This window comes from Castor canadensis, chromosome 3, assembly GCF_047511655.1.
Source record: "Castor canadensis chromosome 3, mCasCan1.hap1v2, whole genome shotgun sequence".
NCBI classification, from domain to species: Eukaryota; Metazoa; Chordata; class Mammalia; order Rodentia; family Castoridae; genus Castor; species Castor canadensis.
In genome coordinates, this window is record NC_133388.1 from 79,955,225 (window position 1) to 79,978,439 (window position 23,215).

The 23,215-nt window shown below is 39.3% G+C and overlaps 1 protein-coding gene across 10 annotated transcripts in view; it reads left to right on the plus strand.

Moving 5' to 3' along the window:
• The window catches only part of Stxbp6 (syntaxin binding protein 6), a 234,629-nt gene that overhangs the window by 167,023 nt on the left and 44,391 nt on the right, over window positions 1-23,215 (plus strand). For all 10 annotated transcript variants that reach the window (XM_074068246.1, XM_074068247.1, XM_074068249.1 and 7 more), the window contains 2 exons: window positions 20,447-20,577; window positions 21,510-21,675. In XM_074068246.1, the coding sequence (XP_073924347.1) occupies window positions 20,447-20,577; window positions 21,510-21,675 (297 nt within the window). The remainder of the gene's footprint in view (window positions 1-20,446; window positions 20,578-21,509; window positions 21,676-23,215) is intronic.

A 23,215-nucleotide genomic window follows, 5' to 3' on the forward strand; every position in this document is an offset into this window, starting at 1 on the left:
TTCTCCCTCCCTCTCTCCCTCCCCTCCTCACCTGCTTAGAGTTGTTGCTGTTACCCAGTTATCTACAGTCTAGTACTAATGGGCACAGGGTCCATCTCCCATGTAGAGCAACTTCACAGAGGGGTTTGCTCTATTCTTAGACCAAATCCTGTGCTGTTAATGCTATTTTTGTACAGGTGGAACAGAGGAATTACAGGATGATTTCACTCCAGAAACACTGCCCTCCACTGGAGAACCATTTTAATGAGCATGACCTCCAAACAGGAAGTCAGGAAGAAGCATTACCTTCCTATTAGGGGACAGTAGGTTGATCTATAATTCTTTAAAAGGGCCACAGTATAGTGCTGGGACCCCATGCAAAGGGAGCTTTCTAAGGCTTCCAGAAGGAAACCTTTTCTGTATTCTCACATACACCTACCTTTACTTTGTTGTCTCAACAAACAACCTTTTTCTCATATCTAAAAAATAGCCACTAATTAGCTTTACTCTTTGAATTAAGATGACCTCCACCTATCACTGTGCATGAACCATACTAGCTTTCCTCTTGGCTTATAGTTTGGCTAGCAGAGTTCATTTACATTAGGAGATAATTTGGATTCTCACTGTGTTTCTCCAGAGCCTTTCATATATGGTCGTCAAGATGACATGCATGGGATGGAAACTGTAGCTTAATGAGAGTTGTTTCTATGGGTAGAATTGGGGAAAGGGGCCTTTGACATTCCTCTTTTGAACAAGCATGAACAACCCTCTGTGGAAATGTTGGCTAGAAATGGAGGCTAGTAGTATAATGAATTCCATTATAATTTAAATCTGAAATCAGGACTAAGCACTGGACATGAGGATCAAATGACTATCCCTTTTGTCTTACCTGGCTTCAAATTTTGATATACAGCCTGGATGCCTTCCTCCCAGTCCCCTGCCTTGTCTGGCAGTCTACTGGCCAGAAAACCTTCCTTGCTCTTCAATAAAGGATGAGAGAGAAAAAGAGTGTGAATGAACAACGTACCAGGGATAAAGGAAGTGGTTTCCCCTTCTCTATAAATTGCCATTACTTAAGATTTAGAAGTTCCAACTGGACTTGCTCATTGAATGCTAGTTTTAACTTATAATCCTACAAGTTCTTTCCTTATCTCATTCATAGGCCAGAACAGTTGACAATAGAGTGCGTCTGCCTCTGTACATCAGCAAAGTTAGACTCTGTATCTAAGATGGGTGCGGTGGCCTGTGGATTGTTACACATGCCTTAGGGACAGAGTGTGCACAGGAGTTCAGGCAGATACGGCCAGTGTCTGTTGTTATATTTGGATGCTATCCCTGTGTTCTTCATCCACACCCTCATTGTTCAGATCAGTCAGGGAAGAACCGACCAGAGGATGGGCATTCATCTGCAAAATGAATCTCCTTACAAAGAGTTCTCAGAGGGAGAAAGTTACTGGTTATGGTCCAGTACAAAGGAAGAGAAGCAAATGTTGCATGCAGAAAGGCAGTGACCTTTCCTGTACTTCCTTCTCTGGGGACACATGCTGGCAGGAGTCCAGAGATAGAAGTCACTTCTTCACTGTCCATTTCATTAGGATTCCAAACCAATCACACTGGCCATTTCTACCTTTATTCTCTTCTTTCTGAGATGTGACTTTTTCACCATTCATTTCTACACTTGAGGAGAGTTGCCATCTGAAGTGTTTACTGATCTTTTCTGAAGAATTTGCTTTCCCCTCTTTCTTCAGGCCTCCCTTTAGAGTTTGCCTCCCTCACACAACTGTCCTAGCTCTGCTGGCTTGTTGTACCCTCTGCTAGATCTAAAATAGAACTACCTTGCTTGATCTTCTTTACTCTAATGTAACTTGAAAACCCTTTGCCTAAACTTCTTTGCCTAAAGTGCGACTAAACAATAAAATGGTACTGCGGTGTTACCAGGGAATAGTTTTTCATTTGAGGGAGGTTCATGCATTCTGAAATTAAAATTTGTGATACTTTGTCGTGAATTTGTATGAAGCTACCCTTTGAGCTACATAGCGGGTTAAAATGCTTCCCAAGCAAATGATTAGAACAAATAAGATATATACAAATTAAAAATAAAAAATAACAAAGAAAGATCTGAAAGTTTAGAAGCAATCTTTTGTTTGCTAAAATTGTTCCTGAGTTAGATTCAGCAAAGTCCTAGAATGAATGTTACAGAGAAATACTGTGGGCATTTTGGGAAAGGGAGGGAGTGTGGGCTGTATTGGCAAGGAACATCTGTGGCAAAGGGAGAATCTGGACCTGGTATGTGAAGAACAGGCATGCTTTAGATTTGCAGAAGGTGGCCATGAAGTGTGAACAGCAGCACACAAATAGGATGGACTATAATATGTGGGAGGCCCTGGGAAGAGCCTGGCACTTTGATGGAATCAGTCATGGAAGTGTGGAGTAGAAAGGCAGGGACCAGCTGAATATCCAGTATCCAGAAACAGTTATGGTGATCCACTTTATTGCAGTCAAACCTTTATTCTTCTAGAAATAAGCTCAGTAACCTAGATGTTAATTATCAGGGTTTCCGGGTAGTTTTACCCACCAGAAGAGCGTCTCCTATATGGACAACAAGACAGTTAGTAGCATGGTAAGGACTCACACCAAGACCATTTGCACAAACTTCTTTCTGTGAAGATCTGGAAGTGATGGCTCATTGTCAAGAGGCAGCCTTTCAATATGTCAGGGGTAGACAATGGCATCTCCCCATAGAACTCTCAGTGACATCCCTGACCTCCTTAAGAGAGGAAGCACATAGAAAAGAGGCATTAATTCTATCCTTGTAACAATATCAGGTCCTAAAGTGGCTTTTGTTTCACTGTTAGTCATTTCCTCTAAGTCTGCTTGGAATTGACACAGTTTTGCCAGGCTTGAGGTTTTGCCATGGCTGATGTGTCTGTGCTAGGGTCACAAGTGCCTTTGAACTTCAAAATGTGCATGAACAGCATTGTCTGTTATCACTAACTTCAGGTATGAAATTCACAGCAGCTGAGAAAAGATTCAGTAAAAAGACACTTGGATAACAATGGCCTATTACTTTACACCCATAATTCTCGACTTGCCAAAATAGGCTTGTACTGCTAGACACCAATATATTTCTCTTTCATCCTTTGGACATGTGTATTTTATTTTGTATTTTAGTCAGGAATGTGTGTTCTCAGAGACCCATTTGGTTTCTCAAACCATGGAAAACTCCAATTACCCCCACACAGACAACCTGACCCCCAGTATTCAGCATTCGTTGCAATGGATACTCATTCCTGGTGCTTTCTGTAGTCAAGGAACTCTGCAGATACTTTACTGCACTTTGATTGGGAGTGAGGACTAGTGAAGGAGTAGACCAGAAACCTTGCCTTTGTCGTATAAAATTGTTTAGTGAGGACAGGAAATAAATAGCTTCTCTCCCTCAAGGAGTGCAAGGTGGACTTTCCTACCATAGAAAACAGTGGTAAAAGGACACAATGGGGTACAAAATGTTGGCAGGGCTTGTAGAGAAAAAATAAGTTTATCATGTCAATGAAAAAATTCCTCTATTCTCTTTGAGAATATGGCCAAGAATGGGCCTGTAAGTCATCAAGATAGATAATGAGATGACCATAGCATGTAGCATCACAGTTGAAAAAAAATACTAGTGTACTCAAATAGAAGTTCGAGCAATCTGGTGCTGAACGTGAACTCATACAATATTCAGCATTTTTGTGATGCGTTTTTAAACTGTTTCCCTTATATCTGCCTCCATATCTGAAAAGGGAACATCGAGAGCTCAGCTAGGATCAGTGGAGACCATAGAAGTGGTGGTGATGGGTGCGATGGGGTGAGGCCATCTGTGGGAAGCTGAATGAGCCAGAAAGGTTTTAGTACATTAAAAAAAAACCTGCAGACAATTTAAATTATAACTTTCAAGGATGTGAAAATATTAAGATGCAAATGTCTATAATCATATCCTGAAAGAAGTTCCTTGGCAATGAGGCTTTTTAACTACTGATGTGAGTTGTAAAGTACTTTCATGAGAATAAAAGTTAGAAGAAACATCTATGTAACTCAGGAGGCTCATGCTCAAAGTTAAAACATGGAATGGAGAATAAACCACTTCAAATATTTTGCAGCTCTATAACTCTGTATTACTCTGATTATTACATAGGCAGAAGGGCAAACCATACACATAAAATCAGCTAAGTGAACTTTAATTATGCCAAATTGGTATAATAAGCTGAAAAGAACTTTGGGTTGTGCAGTGAAAAATACAAAATGTTCTTCTGAAAAACCCAATAGGAGCAGTTTGTAACATTTTGTTGATCTGCAGACATATATTTGACCTCTGACCTTAGCTTTAATACTGGCATAAGTTACTTTGTAATACAAAGGTGGTGATTTCTGCACCAAATTTCAGCCAAAATAAACTAAAGTTTGATACCAAATCAGTATCATGCAAAGCGTTTGAGAATTCAAAGTTTTACCAGGCACACTTGCTGGCATGCATGATTCCGTAATGAACTTGTTCTCTGCTTAACACAACTGTATCCTTAATGTTCATTCCTGCCATTCATTTTTTGAATATAATACCTCTGCATTCCCAATAATAGACACTCAGTGACATCCAGTAAAACTGAGGAACCCACTCTATAGTGTAAACACCAACAGGTTGCAGAGGCTCTTAACTATAACTCTAAGCTCCATAGGAACCAAGTTTAGTGACCACCTGTATCCTCTACTGAGAACACAGCCTCTCCCTTTGTCATGAAGTAATGCCTCACTACAGCGACCGTTCTCTGGTTCAGACTGGCCCCATCAGAACCGTCTCTGGTCTAGGCTGTACATCTGAGAGAGGGGAAAGATGCCACAAAACAGCAAATGGAGGAGTGTAGATGCCATGGCCAGCTGAGTTTCAAGAAGAGCTAATGCATTGACAATTGTGCCTTATCTCCTTCAGACAGTTTGTCCTCAATTATGTTGTGATTTATGTGGAAATTGTCAGTGGGGAATTGAAAAGAAAACTGGTCACATCATCACTCACCCAGCACCAGGGGATCTCACATTTTACTCATTTTGTTCTGAATCTTCATCAAGGCTGTGCCTTGCAAAAACCCCAGGGATTTTCTTAGGAAGAAGTCATTTAACACAAGTGGCATCATTTATTTCAGAAATTATTCCTAGGCTGCTATGTAAATACTAATGACATGCATAACAATGTATTCCACCTTGGAATTTGCAGCAAAAGTCAGGGAGATGCAGAGATGTATAATGCTGGCTTTCTGGGCACCAGAGGCAGCTCCTTACTACATGTCAGAATTGGAGTCAGGTGTGCCTGTTTGTTCCTCCTGCCATCCCTTACCTTAAATGACCCCAGATTTTTACAAAAAAGAATTAAAGAAGAAAAGAGACATGGCCCAAAAAGGAATACAGTAAGTGAAATATTTTTAACCATCACCACCAGTCAGTGCATACAACTGGCTGATGGTTATTTTTGATAGGAATGGAGATACATAAAATTTTCCATATTTGAGTTAGGATTCTGAGTTGGGCACTCTACCAAATACTTTGAAGAATGCAAATATATAGTCTGGGGTTCTTGGGGTATTTATAATTTGATAGCTGATATAACACATACATATAAATAAAAATACAGAGCAAGAATGATCTTTTTTCTGATGTGTACAAAATCTGATGTTTAACCTGGGCATGGTGGTGCATACCTGTAATCCCAGCTCTTCAGGAGGCAGAAGCCAGCCCCAGCAATGGTAGCAAGACACTATCTCAAAAACAAAATATAAACGAAATGACTGGGGGTATAGCACAAGTGGTAGAGCACTTGCTTGGCATATGTGAAGCCCTGGGGTCAGTCCCCAGCACCACAAGAAAAAAGACATGATGTTTAATAAGTAATGTCCTCCAATAATACACTCAGCATTGAGGCACAAAGATGACCAGGCCTTGGTGACAGACCTTGTGGATTTTCACATGGAGGGTGGACAGCTCTGTCTATACTACTGCCATCTGGTCTAAGCCACCATTGTCACCTCTCTCCTACACTGTGATAGTGGTAGAAGTTTCATAGGGATTTCCTTGCTTTTATGTACACCTCTGCCATGACCTATTTTCCCTGCAGCAGTTGGACAGTGTTTTTAAAAACAGAAAATTAGATCCCTTTACACTCCTGATTCATGTTTACAAAGCCTTGTACACAGGTGTCTCCAGGATCTGCACTTGCTTTTGTCTGTGACCACATCCATTCTCTCCTTTCCTCCCTATGTTTTATCACTCTGTCTTCTTTTTATTCTTTAACCATGTCAACTTGTTTTCCACCTCTGGGCCTTAGCACTAGTGTTGTGCCCCAAACACTTGTTATAACTGAGAAATGTCTTAGGATTTGTGTTAGTCAGGATTTTCTATAAAAATACAATCTATAGATAAATATATATACTTTATAATGTTACGTTTGTCAGCTTTCCTTCACTGTGACAAAATACCTGAGAGAAGTCAACTTTAAAAAAGAAAGGTTTTAATTTTTGACAAAGGTGCCAAAAACACGATGGAGAAAAGACAGCCTCTTTAACAAATGTTGCTGGGAAAACTGGATATCTGCATGCAGAAAACTGAAACTAGATACGTTTGTCACCTTGTACAAGTATCAACTCAAAGTGGATCAAGGACCTTAATATCAGACCTAAAACCTTGAAACTAGTATAGGAAAGAACAGGGAATACACTGGAAGCAATAGATAATAGGCAAGGACTTCCTCAGTAGAACTCAAGCAGTTCAGCAACTAAGAGAAAAGGTCCACAAATGGGGCTACATGAAATCAAATAGCTTCTGCACAACAAAAGAAATGGTCTGTAAATTAAAGAATGCCACCCACAGAATGGGAGAAAATCTCTGCTAGCTCTACATCAGACAAGGGACTGATGATCAGAATATACAGGGAGCTCAAAAAACTAAGATCCCCCAAAATCAATGAACCAATAAATAAATGGGCAACTGAATTAAACAAAAATTTTCAAAGGAAGAAGTCTAAATGACTAAAAAAAAAAACGCATAAAAAATGCTCACCATCCCTGGTCATAAAGGAAATACAAATCAAAACCACACTAAGATTCCACCTCACCCTGTTAGAATAGCCATCATCAAAAACACCAAAAACAATAAATGTTGGTGAGGATGCAGGGAAAAAAGAACCCTCATACACTGCTGGTGGAATGTAAAACTAGTACAACCACTATGGAAAACAGTATGGAGGCTCCTTAAAAACGAAAAAGAGATCTGCCATGTGATCCAGCAACCCCGCTCCTGGGGATACACCCAAAGGAATGTGACACAGGTTACTCCAGAGGCACCTGCACACCCATGTTTATTGCAGCACTATTCACAATAGCAAAGCCCCGTGAAAACTTTTTGAAACTGTCAAAATGCCCTCTACTGATGATTGGATTTAAAAAATGTGGTATTTATACACAATGGAATTTTACTCAGCCACAAAGAAGAATGAAGTTTTGTCATTCACAGGTAAATGAACGGAACTGGAAAACACCATCTTAAGTTAGCCAGGCTCAGAAGGCCAAAAGCTGCATGTTCTCCCTCATATGCAGATTGTAGAATTAAAACAAATGCAGCAGTATTATGGGACACGGGTCACACTAAGGAGAGGCTATGCACAAGAGAAATTGGGCAAAGGAAGGAAACTAAAAGCTTGAATGAGGTTGATGTGCTGTACGGGAGTGAAGATAGAAATTTCAGACTGGCCAGGGCCACCATGGGAAGCAGACTAGGGAGCAGTGAAGAGGACTGGAAGAGGTGAATCAGTTGGAGCTGTAATACACATATGCATGGAAACAACACAAGGAAACTTCCTGTGTAGCCCTCTATCTCAAACTAGCAAAAATGTCATGTTTCCCTTTTTATCTTTTATGTTTTTATCTTTTATAAAATCAGAGAACAAGAGGACTGAACAGGTTCTGCCCAGGGTGGGCCAGGGGCTGCTGGCACCAGTGGGAGTGGAGAGGTGGCAGGGAAAGGGGTAGGAGGATGAGTATGGTACAAACAATGTATACCCATGTACGTAGATGCAAAAATGATACCTGTTGAAACTGTTCCAGGAATCAAGGGGTGAGGAGAGCAGTGGAGGGAGTGAATTAAAGTATGGAATATTTGATGCGTTGTAAGAACCTTTGTAAGTGCTGCCATGTACCCCCACCCAGCACAACAATTTAAAAAAAAGGACAGGTTTATTTTGGGTTATGATTTCAGTCTACGCTTGCTTGGGCCTGTTGTTTCTGGGCCTGTGGCAAGGTTGAAACATCACAGTAGAGACTGCGTTGTAGAGGAGGCTGCTCACCTTGGGGCAACCAAGAAACAGAGAGAGCGAGGAGGGGTCGAGGTCTCGATGTCTCCTTCAAGGGCATGTCTCCAGTAACCTGCTTTCTTTCTACTAGTCCCCACCTCCGAATAATGTGACAAGCCTTTAGCACATGACCTTTGAGAGACAATTAAGATCCAAACCATAATACATATATAACATACATTCACATACACACGTGTACATACATACACATACAGAGAGCGTGCACAAGAGAGATTATGAGACCTGGCTTACACAATTATGAAGGCTGAGAAGTCTCATGATCTACAGTCTGTGAACTGGAGAACCAGGGCAGCTGTGGTTCTTCCAGTCCAAGTCCGGAAGTAGAAAAGATGAAATGAGGTGACCCAGTTCAAGCAGGATAATAGGACCCTTCCTGGGACTTTTGTTCTACTTAGGCCCTCAACAGATTGTATGAAACCCACCCACATTGAGAAGGACAGCTTTGTTTACTAAATCTACTGATTTAAATGGTAATTTCATCTAGAACCAGTCTCATAGACACTCAGAAACAATGTTTCATTGGGGCACCTTTTGGCCCTGTCAAGTTGACATGTAAAATTAGCCACCAAACTTTGTCTAGATTTAGGGAGAGGTACAATGAAACAAGGAAGATGATAACAGGGGAAAGCATTGCTGTATTTTCATGGAGAAATTTCTGGAGTGTATTCAGAAACAGAGAAGCAATAAGTTGAGGAGTGGGTGGGAGGTGAAGCAGAGAGCAAAGCACACCTCACTCTCCCACCACCACTTTCCTCAAGAGAATGGATATGGTTTCAGGATTGGCCTTGACAGTGCTAAATTCTCATGAAAGAAAGAAAACATTAAGCATCTTCTCAGGCATAGAATAAATCTGAAAAGGAAGGGAAGGAACTACAACTCTAAGGAAGGGTAATTTTAATTAAGAGGTATGTTCCAGTGTGACGAGGGATTAAACCCAGGCCTCATGCATGCTGGGCATTCTCTCTGCCACTGACCTACACCTTTGACCCCAAATCCTTGATCACATGGTGTTCCTTCAAGTATTTTGCTCATTTTAAAAATCGGGTTGTTTGTTTCTTTTCTACTGAATTTTGAGAATTTTAAACAAGTGCTCTGAATATAAATTGTTTCAGATAAATGATTCACAAATATTTTCTCCTAATGGGTAGCTTACCTTTTCATTCTCTTAAATACCCAAAGTTGTTTTGTGGTGGGGGGGTGGGGGGTTGTTGTTGTTTGGTGAAATAGGAATTTCTTGATTTGTCCTGTCATGAATTATACTTTTAAAACTATATATAAGACATCTTAGCCCAAGGTCACAAAGATTTTCTTTCTAAAAGTTTTATAGATTTAAGTATTTTTTATTTTTAAATCTGTTATCCATTCTGACTTAGTTTTTTATAAGGGACAAAACAAAGTATGGGCTGAAGTTCATTTTTTTGCATTCAGTTGCTCTAGTATAATTTGTCCAAAAAGTGTTCTTTTCCCACTGCATTGCCTTTGAAATTTTATTAAAACCCAGTTTTCCATATGCATGCATGTTCTTTTCTGGACCCTCTTTTCTGTTTCACGGATCTGTGTTTCTGACTAATATAATTAGTCAAGACAATGCGACTTGACTAATATAATTTTATAACAAATCTTATAATTGAATTGTGTAAACCCCCCATCTTTTTTTTTCAAAGTTTTTGGTACAAATTTTTATAATCAATTTGTCATATCTTACCAAAAAAACTTCTGGAATTTTGATTAAGATATCATTGAATCTGTAAATCAAATTTGGATGAATTTGTATACTAATAATGTTGAGTTTTCTAACACATGACCAACATGTGTTTCTTCATTTTACTCTGTAGATGAATTTGGAATTTTTTGCCACCTTAAAAATGATGATGCAAAATTGTATCCATACAGCCATTCTGCCTTTCATTTTCATTACAGTATTCAATAAATTACATGAAATATTCAGCACTTTATTATAAAATAGGTTTTGTGTTAGGTGAGTTTTGCCCAACTATTGTTTAATGATCTGAGCATATTTAATGTAAGCTTATAGTGAGCTATGATGCCAGGTAGGTTAGGTATATCAAATCCATTTTTGATTTATGGCATTTTCACCTTATCATGAATTTTTTGGAATGTAACTGTAGAGGAGGATTCCCCTTAGGGAGGCATGGCAGGAGCAAATACCAAGGGCCAGGTAGAATGAGGAATAGGGATCAAATTCCCACACATAGAAAATTCAACCCATAGAATGAGGAAACTAATCCAAGGAAGAAAACAACCAACAAGGCCCAGGAGAAAGAAACAACCAATCACCAAAATCCCTAGTAATTTCATAAAACCTACCCCAAACCTCATATTGGTGGATCATCACCCCTAGAGCTTGCCTACCTGTTGTTTTCGTTCTCCTACTTTCTTCTCCTAGTAAATTCTTTTACTAACCCATTCATTCAAAGAACATCTGTATACTGTGTGTGTGTGTGTGCATACATGTGTATATATGTGTGTTTGTATATATATATATTTATATATATATGCCAATTCCCCCCCATTTGAATTATAAATTCATTGATATCTCAATCATAATTCCAGCAGTTTTTTGGTAGAACATGACAAATTGATTATTAAAGTTTACATTGTAACGTCAAAAAATTGTTAAGTTGAGCCATAAATTGGTGAAATGCTTGGCCTGCACTTTTCAATATATAATAACAATGCTGAATAGTGAGTGTGTATATATGTATGTCTGTCTGTCTGTCCAGGAGGGTAGGCACAGTAATCATCTCAGCTGAAGGTAGCCACAGATTGGAATTGCAGGATCATAAACTATATACATGTTTGCCTTTAGTACATATTATCTACAGTTTACCAAGATAAATTCAGCTAACTTTAATTCTAGATAATTTTCACTAATGTAGTTGAACTTTGTTTTCATCAGAACATTTTTACTGTATTTTATTCCCCAATTTAACGCAGTAAAGAGTGAAGATGACAGGTTCTCAGTGACATCATCCACTTTTTTTTTAGAAAATCATTGAAGTATGCCCTCATTTTAAATGCCTGATTGAAAGTATTGGTAAGTGATGGTGACAAAGAGATAGCAGATAAATCTGTCTTTGCTTTATTGGTAGTTGTAATTATATTTGACAGCTTCTGCTTTCTACGTAATAATAGCTTTGATTTTTTTTTTCCCCAAAAACTTAGTGATATTATGTGTTTAGTATCTGGCCCATTAGAAAATTATCTTACTTTGCCTTCTTCAAGATTTAGTGTCCAATAGTCTTCTCACAAGGAGATCTGTAACCACATAACATTCTTCTGTTTCTTGTACACCAAGTGTATGTTTTGAAAGATTCTGCTCAACAGTGATACATGGTATCATAGCGAGAGGGAACATAGGACCAGGCCCTTGTCACACAGTGGTGAGTGAGTGTCCATGGCTGCAGCTGGATGAATTGCTTCTATCCCTTCTCATTGTAAACGGTAGTTGAGGTCCATAAATTCTTTTCCCCAGCTCTCCTAGGTAAAGTATGTCCGAATTTCTACCAAGTGTTGAGAATTACTGCTTGGCCTGCAGTTTTCGGTATATAATGGTAATGCTAAAAGAAAGCTAGCATCAAAGGATTCTCTCACGTTTTTATTCCCAGCCTTTACACTTCTTTTGGAGAAATTTAATCTATTCTTGAGGCAGGTAGCTGCCTCTTTGATGCCTTTGTTTTTTTATACTCTGTAAGTCTCTCCTAAGAATGGATCAAAAATGATGTTTGTATCTTTTTCCATAAATGAGGAGGTAAGAACAGAAAGGGTTTTATGCCTGTACTTATCCCTTCTGCTTTCTTCTTTGTGTATTGCGGTAATTGGCATCCCAGTCATCACAGCTCTGGTCATTTACTTCCTCTTTATTTGATTCATAGTCATATTACATGAATAGGACATGTTATATCCTTTCCATATAAAATGTAAACGTGGAAGAGCTAATATTAATTCCAGTTTCATAATTCATTGTATTATTTCATGTCCCTTTTACCCAAAATTCATGCAGATTGATTTTCTCTGCAAGTCTATAGAGAATTGTCTAACGAAGTTAAAAAACCAAACACAGTGGGAAACATTGGTTTGCTAAATCTCAGGCCTGAAATCATGTTTTCAGGCTGAAACACAGAATTACTTAAGAGAGATGCTGATAGATTAAGTTTGCAGGAAATGAGATTGCTGTCAGGCTTTTTTTTTAGTGTAAATTAATTGTATAAAGGGTGTGGTATTTACATGTGACCATATAATGTACTTTGATGAACTTTACCTATTACTCTCTTACTGCCCTCCCCCTTTTAAACAGTTTTAGTGGGTTTCCTTGTGCTGTGTTCATACATATTTACAGTGTACTTCAATCATGTTCACCCTCCCCATCCTCCCTCCCCAGCCCCAGTGGTTCCTCCCACTGTTACAATCATGTCATAATATATATTGTTTAGATCTAGATTCACAATTGTAAGAGATTTCAACCTCAATATTCCCCTTCTGTTCTCCTGAAATTTCTATAATTTCTTGATTTTTTTGGTCTTTTCTTTCCACCTACTTTGATTCTCAGGATAACCCTCTTTTCCAGTAAGAAAATGTTCAAACCCCTTAAAACTGTGAGTTAATTCTTAAATTGAATAATTTAGCCTGAAATAATGTTTAATGTTTTGATTTATTCATGTTTTTGGTAGGCACAAGAACTGTTCTTTTTTTTTTTTTTTTTTTTTAAGTGTAACTGGGTTTGTACTCGGGGCCTCCAGCTTGCTAGGCAATAGGCAGGTGCTCTACCACTTACGCCATACCCCAGTCCTTTTTTGCTTTAGTTATTTATCACATTTGTCTCATATTTTGCCCAGAGCCAGCCTCTGACTATGATCCTCCTATCTGTGCCTCCTGTGTAACTGGTATTATAGCTGCATGCCAACATGCCTGACCTATTGATTGAGATGGGAGCTTCCCTAACTTTTTTCCTCAGGTTGGCCTGAACCTCAGTCCTCCTAATCTCCACCTTCCAGCTATTTGGGATTACAGAAATGAACCACCACACTCAGCCCCCATTCTTCCTTTCCTCGAGAAGCCCATTCAGTTACTGTCATCCATTTGTTTATGTGTGTATCATTTCTTACTGTGTTAATATAGTAGACATCATAGTCCTAATTTGGGGAGGGAAGTAGGAACTCAAACCTATAGGAGTTTCCTGATTTTAGGCTTAAGATTTAGTAGTCTAAGAACCTATCACTAACTTAAAAATAGACTGTCCTTTCAAAATAAAAATCTACATATTCGTACGGTTTTTATGCAAAATTATGAATGAGATAAAGAAGAGTCCCTAACTTATAACACCCCTTGAGAAACAGTGTGAGAAGCATACCATGCTCCATTTCCCCTAACATAGTAGGGATGATGTTTCCCTGTTCTAAAAGCGTTATGAGGAAACAATCTGTGCTGCTAAGTTTTATGGGCATTCAAGCCACATCACCCGATAAAATTGCTGATGTAGCCTCAAACCTGAAATTTAGTTCTCATGCATACTGTGAAACCCACCTTAGAGTTTCAAAAGAGCCATAAGAAAACCAGTTCCAAATAATCATTTCTCACCATGGCTGATCCCTCACCATATCAGCACCCAGAAGCCGCATTCGATCTTGCTTTTACTTCTTGAAACTGTGTTGCGGAGGATTTCAGCGTGTGTGTGTGTGTGTGTGTGTGTGTGTGTGTGTGTGTGTGTGTGTGTGTGCACATATGTGTATCAGTCACCTGTGACACAGCCAAAGCAGCACCGGTAAAATCCTGTGTGAACACTGCATTATTCTTGCTCCAAATTGTTATTCTCATCAGCAGTCTTGAAATCACAATGCCTGCCCAGTAGACTCCAGCTGAGCCGGGAGCTGAGGCGGATCACAACCACTGACCTTCACTTACTTATAAGGAAGGTCCTGCTAGGACTCTGTGTCCTAGCAGTAAGGAAATTGTAGGCATGGAAAGTATGTAGGTATGATAAATTCTGCATTTTAGTCACTTGGCCTTATCTGTCAATGTGGATATAACTTTTTTTATAATTTACAGAAATGGCCACATATAGTTATAAGATGATTTAAGTTCAATGTATAAAGGAAACGTTCATGAAACTTTTAGTAAATGTACAAAGCCTATGAAATATGAGATATTAGGGTGAGTAATCATTTTGTTTATATGCTGATAATCTGATCCTTTAAAATATTTTAAGGCTGAGATAGTAATTTGTATCTTAGACAAAACTAAGTTTCACTTTTCGAATGATGATGCTGTGAATAATGAGATTGTGGGGGGAATAGTGTGGCTTTTTGGAAAACCATGCTCTCTCACCCAGTGGACCTTGAAAAAGAGGATCTTTCTCAGAATTGCTTACAGAGTGGGAACTCTTCTGTTTTTCATAACATGCAAGTTACATGCATTTCTGTTTTTCCTTTCCTCATCAGTCTGTTCTCTCCTCCACCAGTTCCACCCTCCTGATTTGCTACAAAACCACATTTGATATGATTAAATAGTACTTTTTGTAATTGGCTAGCTAGTTGTTTTTGTTGTTGTTATTTTGGAAACCGGGTATTGCTATGTAGCCCGGATCCTCCTGCTTCAGCTTCCTGAGTACTGGAATAATAGGTGTTAGGCCTGGCTAGCTAGCTTGGTGGTTTTTAATTAAGTAGAGTTTTCTAATTGGGTACAGTCAAGGTTAGTAGCCTCCAATCTTGTGATTAGAGCCAGGTGTCTGGTTTTATTTTTGTAAAGTATCTCATGGAGAGGTTGTTTTTTAGAAGACATCTTTAGAGCTTTAGTTCATGAGGTGGAAGTGCTGCACCACTTGAGTAGTGATTGTAACGATAGTCTGGACATAGTAGTTGTATCACTGCCTCTTTACTTAGCTGAGATGTGGGATCCAGTCCACATGAGGTTAAAGAGAAGGCAGGAAACCATTCTGTCTTCACAGCTGAAAGCAAAACATCCTGGATTCAGATGCCACCTGCCTTCTGTCTGCCTCTCATGCCAGATCAGGAAGCAGTGGCTACTGGGCATGGGAGTGAGTGAGCAGGAAACATTAAGCTTGGATAACCCGAAACTCATCAAGTTGAGTGATCCCCAGGGTGTTCAACACAGTGGTCCTCGAGTAGCCACTTCTGTTGTTACATTGTATCTAAGAGAGTATCTGTGTTGGGCTGGTCTTTAACACCTGTCTCCACTTGCTACCATCCATTTTACCGGACAGTGGACCCCAGAAGCCGAACCCTCTCCAATTTGAAATTAATCATATTTATATTTAAACTGAAGTTTTTGTACTCCTTTCTATTTAAGGAAGGCAAAGCTGTGTAGCTGTTTATGACTTTAATATAGTTTATCTTTCATTAACTTATTTAGTTAAAAAATAAGTTTATTTAAAGGGAAACATTAAGAAAATAACAGTTCAGCAAACTATAAAAATCACAGCAAGTAGTATCATTAGAAAGAAATTATTTGATTACTCCTTATTTAATAAGCACCCCAGGCCAAATGAAATGTGACATTTGACATTGTTGCAAAACTTGATACTACTATCAAGTTCATCACTTAAGTCGCAGGTTTTCTAGGTATTAACATTATGCCTCTGGCAATCAGCTGTCTCTGTGCCTCAGTTTCCTTGTCTATAAAATAACAGGAGATAATAGCAATAATTCTTTACAACAGTATAGTTGATCTCAAGAGAGAAAACAGAAACTACATAAAACATAGCTTAAAAACTAAATGCTACCTTTAAAAATTACCATGTCAGTGTATAGGAACCTACAGCATCTACTGGTCGGAAGGAACTTAGATTTGTGTGGGGACTTACAGACATGCACATGGGTTTTACGACCAGGAGACATGATTGCAGTCTGGGTTTTGTTCTTCACAAATGTCTCATAGAAGCAAACATTTAATATGTTCTCTCTCTGTCTCTCTCTCTCTCTCTCTCTCTCTCTCTCTCTCTCTCTCTCTCTCTGTTGTTTATTGGGTTTTTGTTTATTTGTTTTTGTGGTACTAGAGATTGAACTCAGGGCCTCATGTTTGATAGGCAAGTACTCTACCACTTGAGCTACACCCCAAGTTCTTTCATTAGATTTTCAGAGGGTCTCATGCTTCAAACCATGATCTGTCTCCAGAGTAGCTGGGTTAATAGGTGTGGACCACCACACCTGCTTGATTTTGGGACAAGGTCTCACTAACTTTTGTCCAGGCTGGCCTTGAATTGTTGTGCTCCTATTTTCACCTTCTGAGTAGCTGAAATTACAGGCTTGTCCACCATACCTGGCATGAACCTGCTTTTGAAATGAACATTGTTCAATGAAAGAAGTATGCTAGGGAAACTACTTAGATAAAGTGAACATGAAGGTGTCTTTCTGTGAAGCTGACCTATAAACTGAAATCTGAATAGTGACCAAGAGATAAGAGGTAACTCTGAGAAGCCGAAGGAAACAGAATTTTAGGAAGGGAATGGCATGTGCACATGGCACGGGGTAGAAAGACATTGCTCCTTCCAGAAGCAAAAGAGCTGGAACTTGGTGGGCAAAAAGGAACGTGGAAAGAGAGGAGCTTTGAGAGGCACCCAAGGGCCCAATGTTGATCCAGGATCTAGCAGGTCATGGTAAGGACTTGCATTTTGTTCTAAGTGCTTTGGGATAGCACTGAATTTTTAAAAGTCAGTCGAATCCTCTGTATTTAAACTTGAGTGGGCCAATTGGTCACAGGCGAGTTTGAGGATAATCGGGGAAGTCCTTTCTAGGGATGATGACATTTGACTTTCCTCAACTCTGCTTTAGACCTTAAAGCCCCTCCCCCAACCCCTCAGGTGACTGTGTATCATTTTAGTCTTTTGTGTAATTCTTACCACCCTGCCCCTAAGTTCTTATCTTAACCATGTCTTGCTCAATCTTCAAATTGCCCACAAATCTGAAATGTTCTATGAATATTTTCTGAGTAAGTAAATACATAAGTTCAGCAGTTCTCAGCAGTCAATGTGCCTCAGAATTAACTGGGATGATTTTAAATGTGGCGCCAGAACCACACATCCCAGAGGTTCCTATTTGCACAGTTCAGGGCATTGGCTGCAGAAGCTCCAGGTGGTTCTGGTGTGCAGAGATGAGAACTGGGGGAAGGGCCAATTTCGTAATCTGAAATATTACCTAGGACCCCTTGAAATGCCTACATGTCCAGCTGCCTCTCATGGTTGTTGAAAGCAAAGCACACATGCTCTGGTTATCTGGACTTTAAAGTTATTAAAAATAATAAGTTTGGTGGAGAGAGGGCTAAGGGAATATTATAGTTAGGTAACCATGGTCAAAGTACACTGTATGCATCTATGGAAGTATCATGATGAAACCCCATACTATTAATGCATGCTAATAAAATTGAGGATGAATTTGGGAGCCTGTAGTATATAGTGGGCACACAGCACTATAAAATTATTCATCCAGGTAATAAGGCTGCATTTTCCAGGTGTGTTTTTGATTAGCTTTCCTTTGGAAGGGGAAGATAAATTTCTGTTTTCCACTAGCCATCTGAAATTCACATCACTTACTTTTACTTATCTGTAAGCTATAGACCCTCAAGACACCAATGCCAGGAAGGGATTAAACCGTGGTTATATCCAAAAAGTGTGGCCATGATATGTTTGTACAAGTGTTTTGATTTCAGAAGGGGAATGTCTTTAACTAATTCTATATAATATGTATATAATAATACAATTTTCAGGCACCTGCTTCAAAAAAAGAAACTAGGATGTTGGAGATAATAACAATAAACAAAAATTAAATAAAACCAGGCTCAGTGCCCAGGAAAACTAGCCAGATGCCAAGAATTGGGCAAGCAATAAACTAATAGGGGAAAAAGGCAGGAACGGATAGAGTTGTAACCTTCTCCAGTTAAAATGACTGCTTTACAGCATGTTCATGGTTGAGGAATTCGGTAGGGAAACTTGTCTTTGTGGGTGGGGTTCCTGCCTGCCTCACTCCAGTGACAAAAGTCCAGTGGAACTTGCCTTCCTAAAATGTGCATCTTAAGCATAGAAGGAACACACTGTGATCCTATATTGTGTTTGATCTTTTATAATGCTGTAAACTACTTGGAAACAAATGGACCCCAAATAAAAACAGGAGTTCATAATAACTTTAACTGAAATTAGAAGGAAAGCTTTACAGTTTCCCAGGATGCTTAGATGTCATGTGATTTACATAAACAAGGGAGGAAATCCTCTTTGTGTTTTTAGGGGTGTGTGTCTAATACAGGAACCCATGTTTTCCTGTTATTGAAAATCATTCTTTAATCTTTTAAGCACATTTTAGGGCCTGCATATATTCCAGGAGTACTGTTTCTTTTAACAATAAAACATAAGAGCAGAGTACAACTATCAGAAAAACCTGTTAGGTCTCCCATTTATGTCATAGGAGACACACACACACACACAAAAAAAATAAATGAGTCAAAATAAATGGATGGATAGAGCCCTGAGCACACTGGTAATATTGCCTGAATGTATTTCGGGGAATGTTTGTTCCTAATGGAACATATCAGGCCTTGAGCCTGTTAAAAGAGGCCATGTGTGACTATAAAACTCCCTGTGATCATAGGTATTAAGGGATGATGACTTCTGGACCTCTAGAGTAAATGTAATTGGTGTGAAATGTTCAGAAGCTTTTAGCCAAATGTAACTAAAATAATGGGTAGTAAACTAAAGCATTATTTGAAGTTTTTAAAAGTTTGCTAAATTCTAGTTAGGAGCAAAGGGAGCTTATACTGCAGCCTTAAAGGCAGTCTTCAGGGCTGGGGCCATATCTAAAGACAGAGTAGTCACCTTTCATTCTCCCCTCTTAATCTCTGCTGTCCTACTTCAGTGACCCCAGACACTGACATTGCAATAGGCCTTGGCATGCATGAACTGTAAAGGCTTCTTACCACCAGCTATGATTGAAGAAAGAGCTTTCTATCCCTCATCCTTCAAGAATTCTTTTACCATCTATTGAACATGTGCACAGTTACTGAAAATAAAGAAAGTGCATACCATGGATGCACAGTTCTCCATGGCAGTGATTGGGATCAAATTCATTGCGGCCAGTGGTGTTTTCCACTTTCCCTAACTCCTTCATGGCATCAGTTCTATCTAATATTACTACCGCCTATGCCTAAGGCTCAGGAGGGGATTGGAGGAAGGCCCGTGAAGACCTCAAATTACCTCTCCCACCATCCTCAACTCTCTAAATCACAAATAAATCAATGAGAAATATTGGGGTGCCTCTTTCTTGGTGCCTGACATCAGTCCGAGAGTTGATGTTGTCCATCTGCAGCACAGGAAGGGAGCTGTTGGCTGAGACTGGGAGGAAAGATTGTCCTGTACTGCAGGTGTAGTGACCTCAGGAATTCATGTTGGTGCCCAGAATGCCACAGACAGCCGAAATCAGATGCAAACTAGATGTGAACTTGATGCTGTTGTAAAGCCAGGTAGTTCTTTTTATTTTACTTACATGTTTGGCAAATGAAGTCTTACTCCTTATCACCGAAACCTTAGATGTTTCCACTGGATCATAAAACTAGAAATAAGCATTGTAATTCCCCAGGAGCAGAGTCCTTCACTTTCTTAAAAATTCAGCCTCCCTATTGAAACCTACCTGATGCCCACCAGCCCTGTGTGCTTCTTCCCCTTCAAGCTACAATTATACTTTTGTAGCCTCCGTTAAAGGTGCTTGGTATTAGTTAAGTCATGATCAGTTTGGGGAAATACACAAATGGAGTAGCTTTTACAATTTTATTATAAACTGCTTGAGAGGAGAGAATATAACTTTTTTCTTTTGCATTCTCCCCTCACCAAAGGCACACATTCATTTCCCCACGTCTCTCTCTTTCCCTCCCCCATCTCTCTCTCCCTCTCTCTCCCCCTTTCTTCCTCTTTCCCCCTCTCTTTCTCCTCTCCCTCCTCTTTCTCTCACTCTCTCTCTCTCTCTCTCTCAGCATGTGCATAATAGATATCATATAGAAACAACACTGAATGAGGAAATAAACCAACCTGCAGGCCCACTAATCTGAATGGCCTTTTCTTGGCAGTGACAAACAAGAAACCCACACAGGCGTCTATCACGAAGGTCAAACAGTTTGAGGGCTCCACGTCATTCGTTCGGAGGTCACAGTGGATGCTTGAGCAGCTTCGCCAGGTTAATGGTATCGATCCTAATCGGGTGAGTGAATTTTCCAATGCTGAGCAAAGGAATTCTCTTCACAAGACAAGTCTCTCTGTCCTTGGGAGTGGTGGTGATGGTTTGAATCATTCTTAACAAGGCTATTTCTCTACTTCTGTTATGGAACTAAAACTTCCTAGTGCCATCCCCTACCTATGGGAAATTGCACATATTTTTGGCATGTTTGATGAAGGAACCTAAGGGATGCCTATGGAAGAAATACTGCCTGTAGCAACGCTTTTCAGCAAAGGGCAGGGTTCAGATCACAATGCTCAGGATTACCAATGCAAATACACTATGTTCATCAAAGGTTTGTTATTTCCTAACACCACTGATGACAAGGATCATGTACTAAAAATCAAATAAATTTAATGACACTTTAAAATTACATTATCTTTCCTTTTGACTTAGTAAAAGAAATGTTTTATGCTACTGATTTCTTTTCAAAATCCCCATTCCCTTTTGCTCACGTGCACAAATACACACACGTATGTACACATACTTACACCTGCCACCCCAAAACATCAGTAATGAAGAAGAATATGTTACTTGCTACCATATACTAAAATATCAAGTAGGAATATTTTCCTACCAAAGTGTAAGGAGAAGATTAATAAAAGCCACTGCCAATATCTTTTTCCAAGTAAAAGATAATACGTGGTGGGAGTTCTGGCACAAGTCAATGTGTAGTTAGGATGTCTTGGTTTCTGTGGTGTAGTATTCTTAAGGACATTTGTAAGATTTGGATTTTGCTCAATAAAGAGAGAACGCTTTATCTTGGACTCTTGATACACTTGGGTCCTTTTAAAGATGAACCTTATGACTGGAACCACCGTATTTGTTTTTGCCTTTGTGGGTCTTCGGGCAGGGTGAAGCTAGAAGCAACATTTTCTATAGCTTGAGATGAGTAGTTATTTCACTGTCTTTTCCAGGATTCTGCAGAGTTTGATTTGCTGTTTGAAAATACTTTTGACCAGTGGGTAGCCAGTACAGCCTCAGAAAAATGCACCTTCTTCCAGATCCTCCACCACACCTGTCAGAGGTACCTCACCGACAGGAAGCCGGAGTTTATTAACTGCCAATCCAAAATTATGGGAGGTGAGTGCGCATTTATATGACTTTTTCATCCTATTTCCTTATATTTGCTTTTGTGTAAAAAGTTATGTGTTCAGGGATATAATTCGAAATAAATAAAAGAATCAAAATGCCCAGAGCTAGACAGCATTCGAACTATTTTAGGGACTTCAGTATATGCTGAATCTAGATATAGGCCAAAGCTGGTCTTTTTAGAAGGATTAGTCACTTAGCTAATACTATTTGTGCTAGAAGAATAAGCCTAACCCTTTATTAGAAAAACCTGTCAGTTTGGTTTCTTTTCTATAATTCCATTGCAGCATAGCATTTTCCAGGTTGCTTTTTCCTGTTATTTCTCAAGATATTTTCCAATTACTAATATAAAGATTCCAACAGATGCTGTCTCTTCCTTTCAAATAACAGACAGTCTCATGTTTATTCCTGAGTGACACACAGAGAGGAGTTTGGACGAGTGCTAAGCCAGGGTTGTGGGGCGTGTATCAGCACTGGCAACACAAGGAGAAACATTTAGAGGGTGCTTACACATTTCGTTCAAAGAATTCACACAGCTGAAAACATAAACTCCATGCCAGTCATTCTGCAAGCTGGGGGAAGAGTTTTTATGTCACTGGTCTTTTTCATTGACCTGTTTTGGTTTTAAAAAAATGTTTTTTATTGCACCAAATTTGCCTTAATCAAATGTTAAATGAAAATCACATTAGAGATTAAGTGTATCTCTCATAATATCTTCTACTTGAACCCTAGATGATGCAGAGTTGGGATAGAAGCCATATTTCTAATGTGAAATTGTTGGCGTGTGTTTTGGATAAAACTAAAGATTGCGTTCCTATAGTTGGAAAAAGGATACACTAATGAGATCAAGTATTGGAATTGCCTTTGCCTATTGTGACTGTGGGTGTGGCTTTTACCCTCGCTTGACCTCGGTCTCCACAGGTGTAACATGTAGAGAGTAGATTAGATACCTAAAATCTTCTTAGTTCTATCATTTTGAGAATCTGTAATTATGATTATGCAGGTTAATTGCTTCTTTTTTTTTTTATGGTGCTGGGGTTTGAACTCAGGGCCTACACATTGAGCCACTCCACCAGCTATTTTTTGTGGTGGGTTTTTTTGAGATAGGGTCTCTCAAACTGTTTCCCTGGGCTGGCTTCAAACCATGATCTCCCTGATCTCTGCCTCTTGAGTAGCTAGGATTACAGGTGTGAGCCACCAGGACCCAGCTGGTTAATTGCGTCTTAACTAGGGAACTAAGAAAGGATTTAGCGCAGTAAATATTAACTGGTCCTGCATTCCTTAGGAAGGCAAAACAACTTGTGTGAAGCATGTTGTAACCTGTTGGCACAACATATGTCCTTAATGAACATAGTCTGTCTTATTTAAACAGTTGCTTATCCTTGATAGCAGTTGTACCAACAAACACTACTGAATTAGTACTCTAATTAATCTTCGTTTCTGCCAGTTATCACAGTTCTGACTTAAAAATTACATGTTTCTGAGATCACTATAATCTGACCCCTTTAACTTTTGTATACCTGGAAATGAA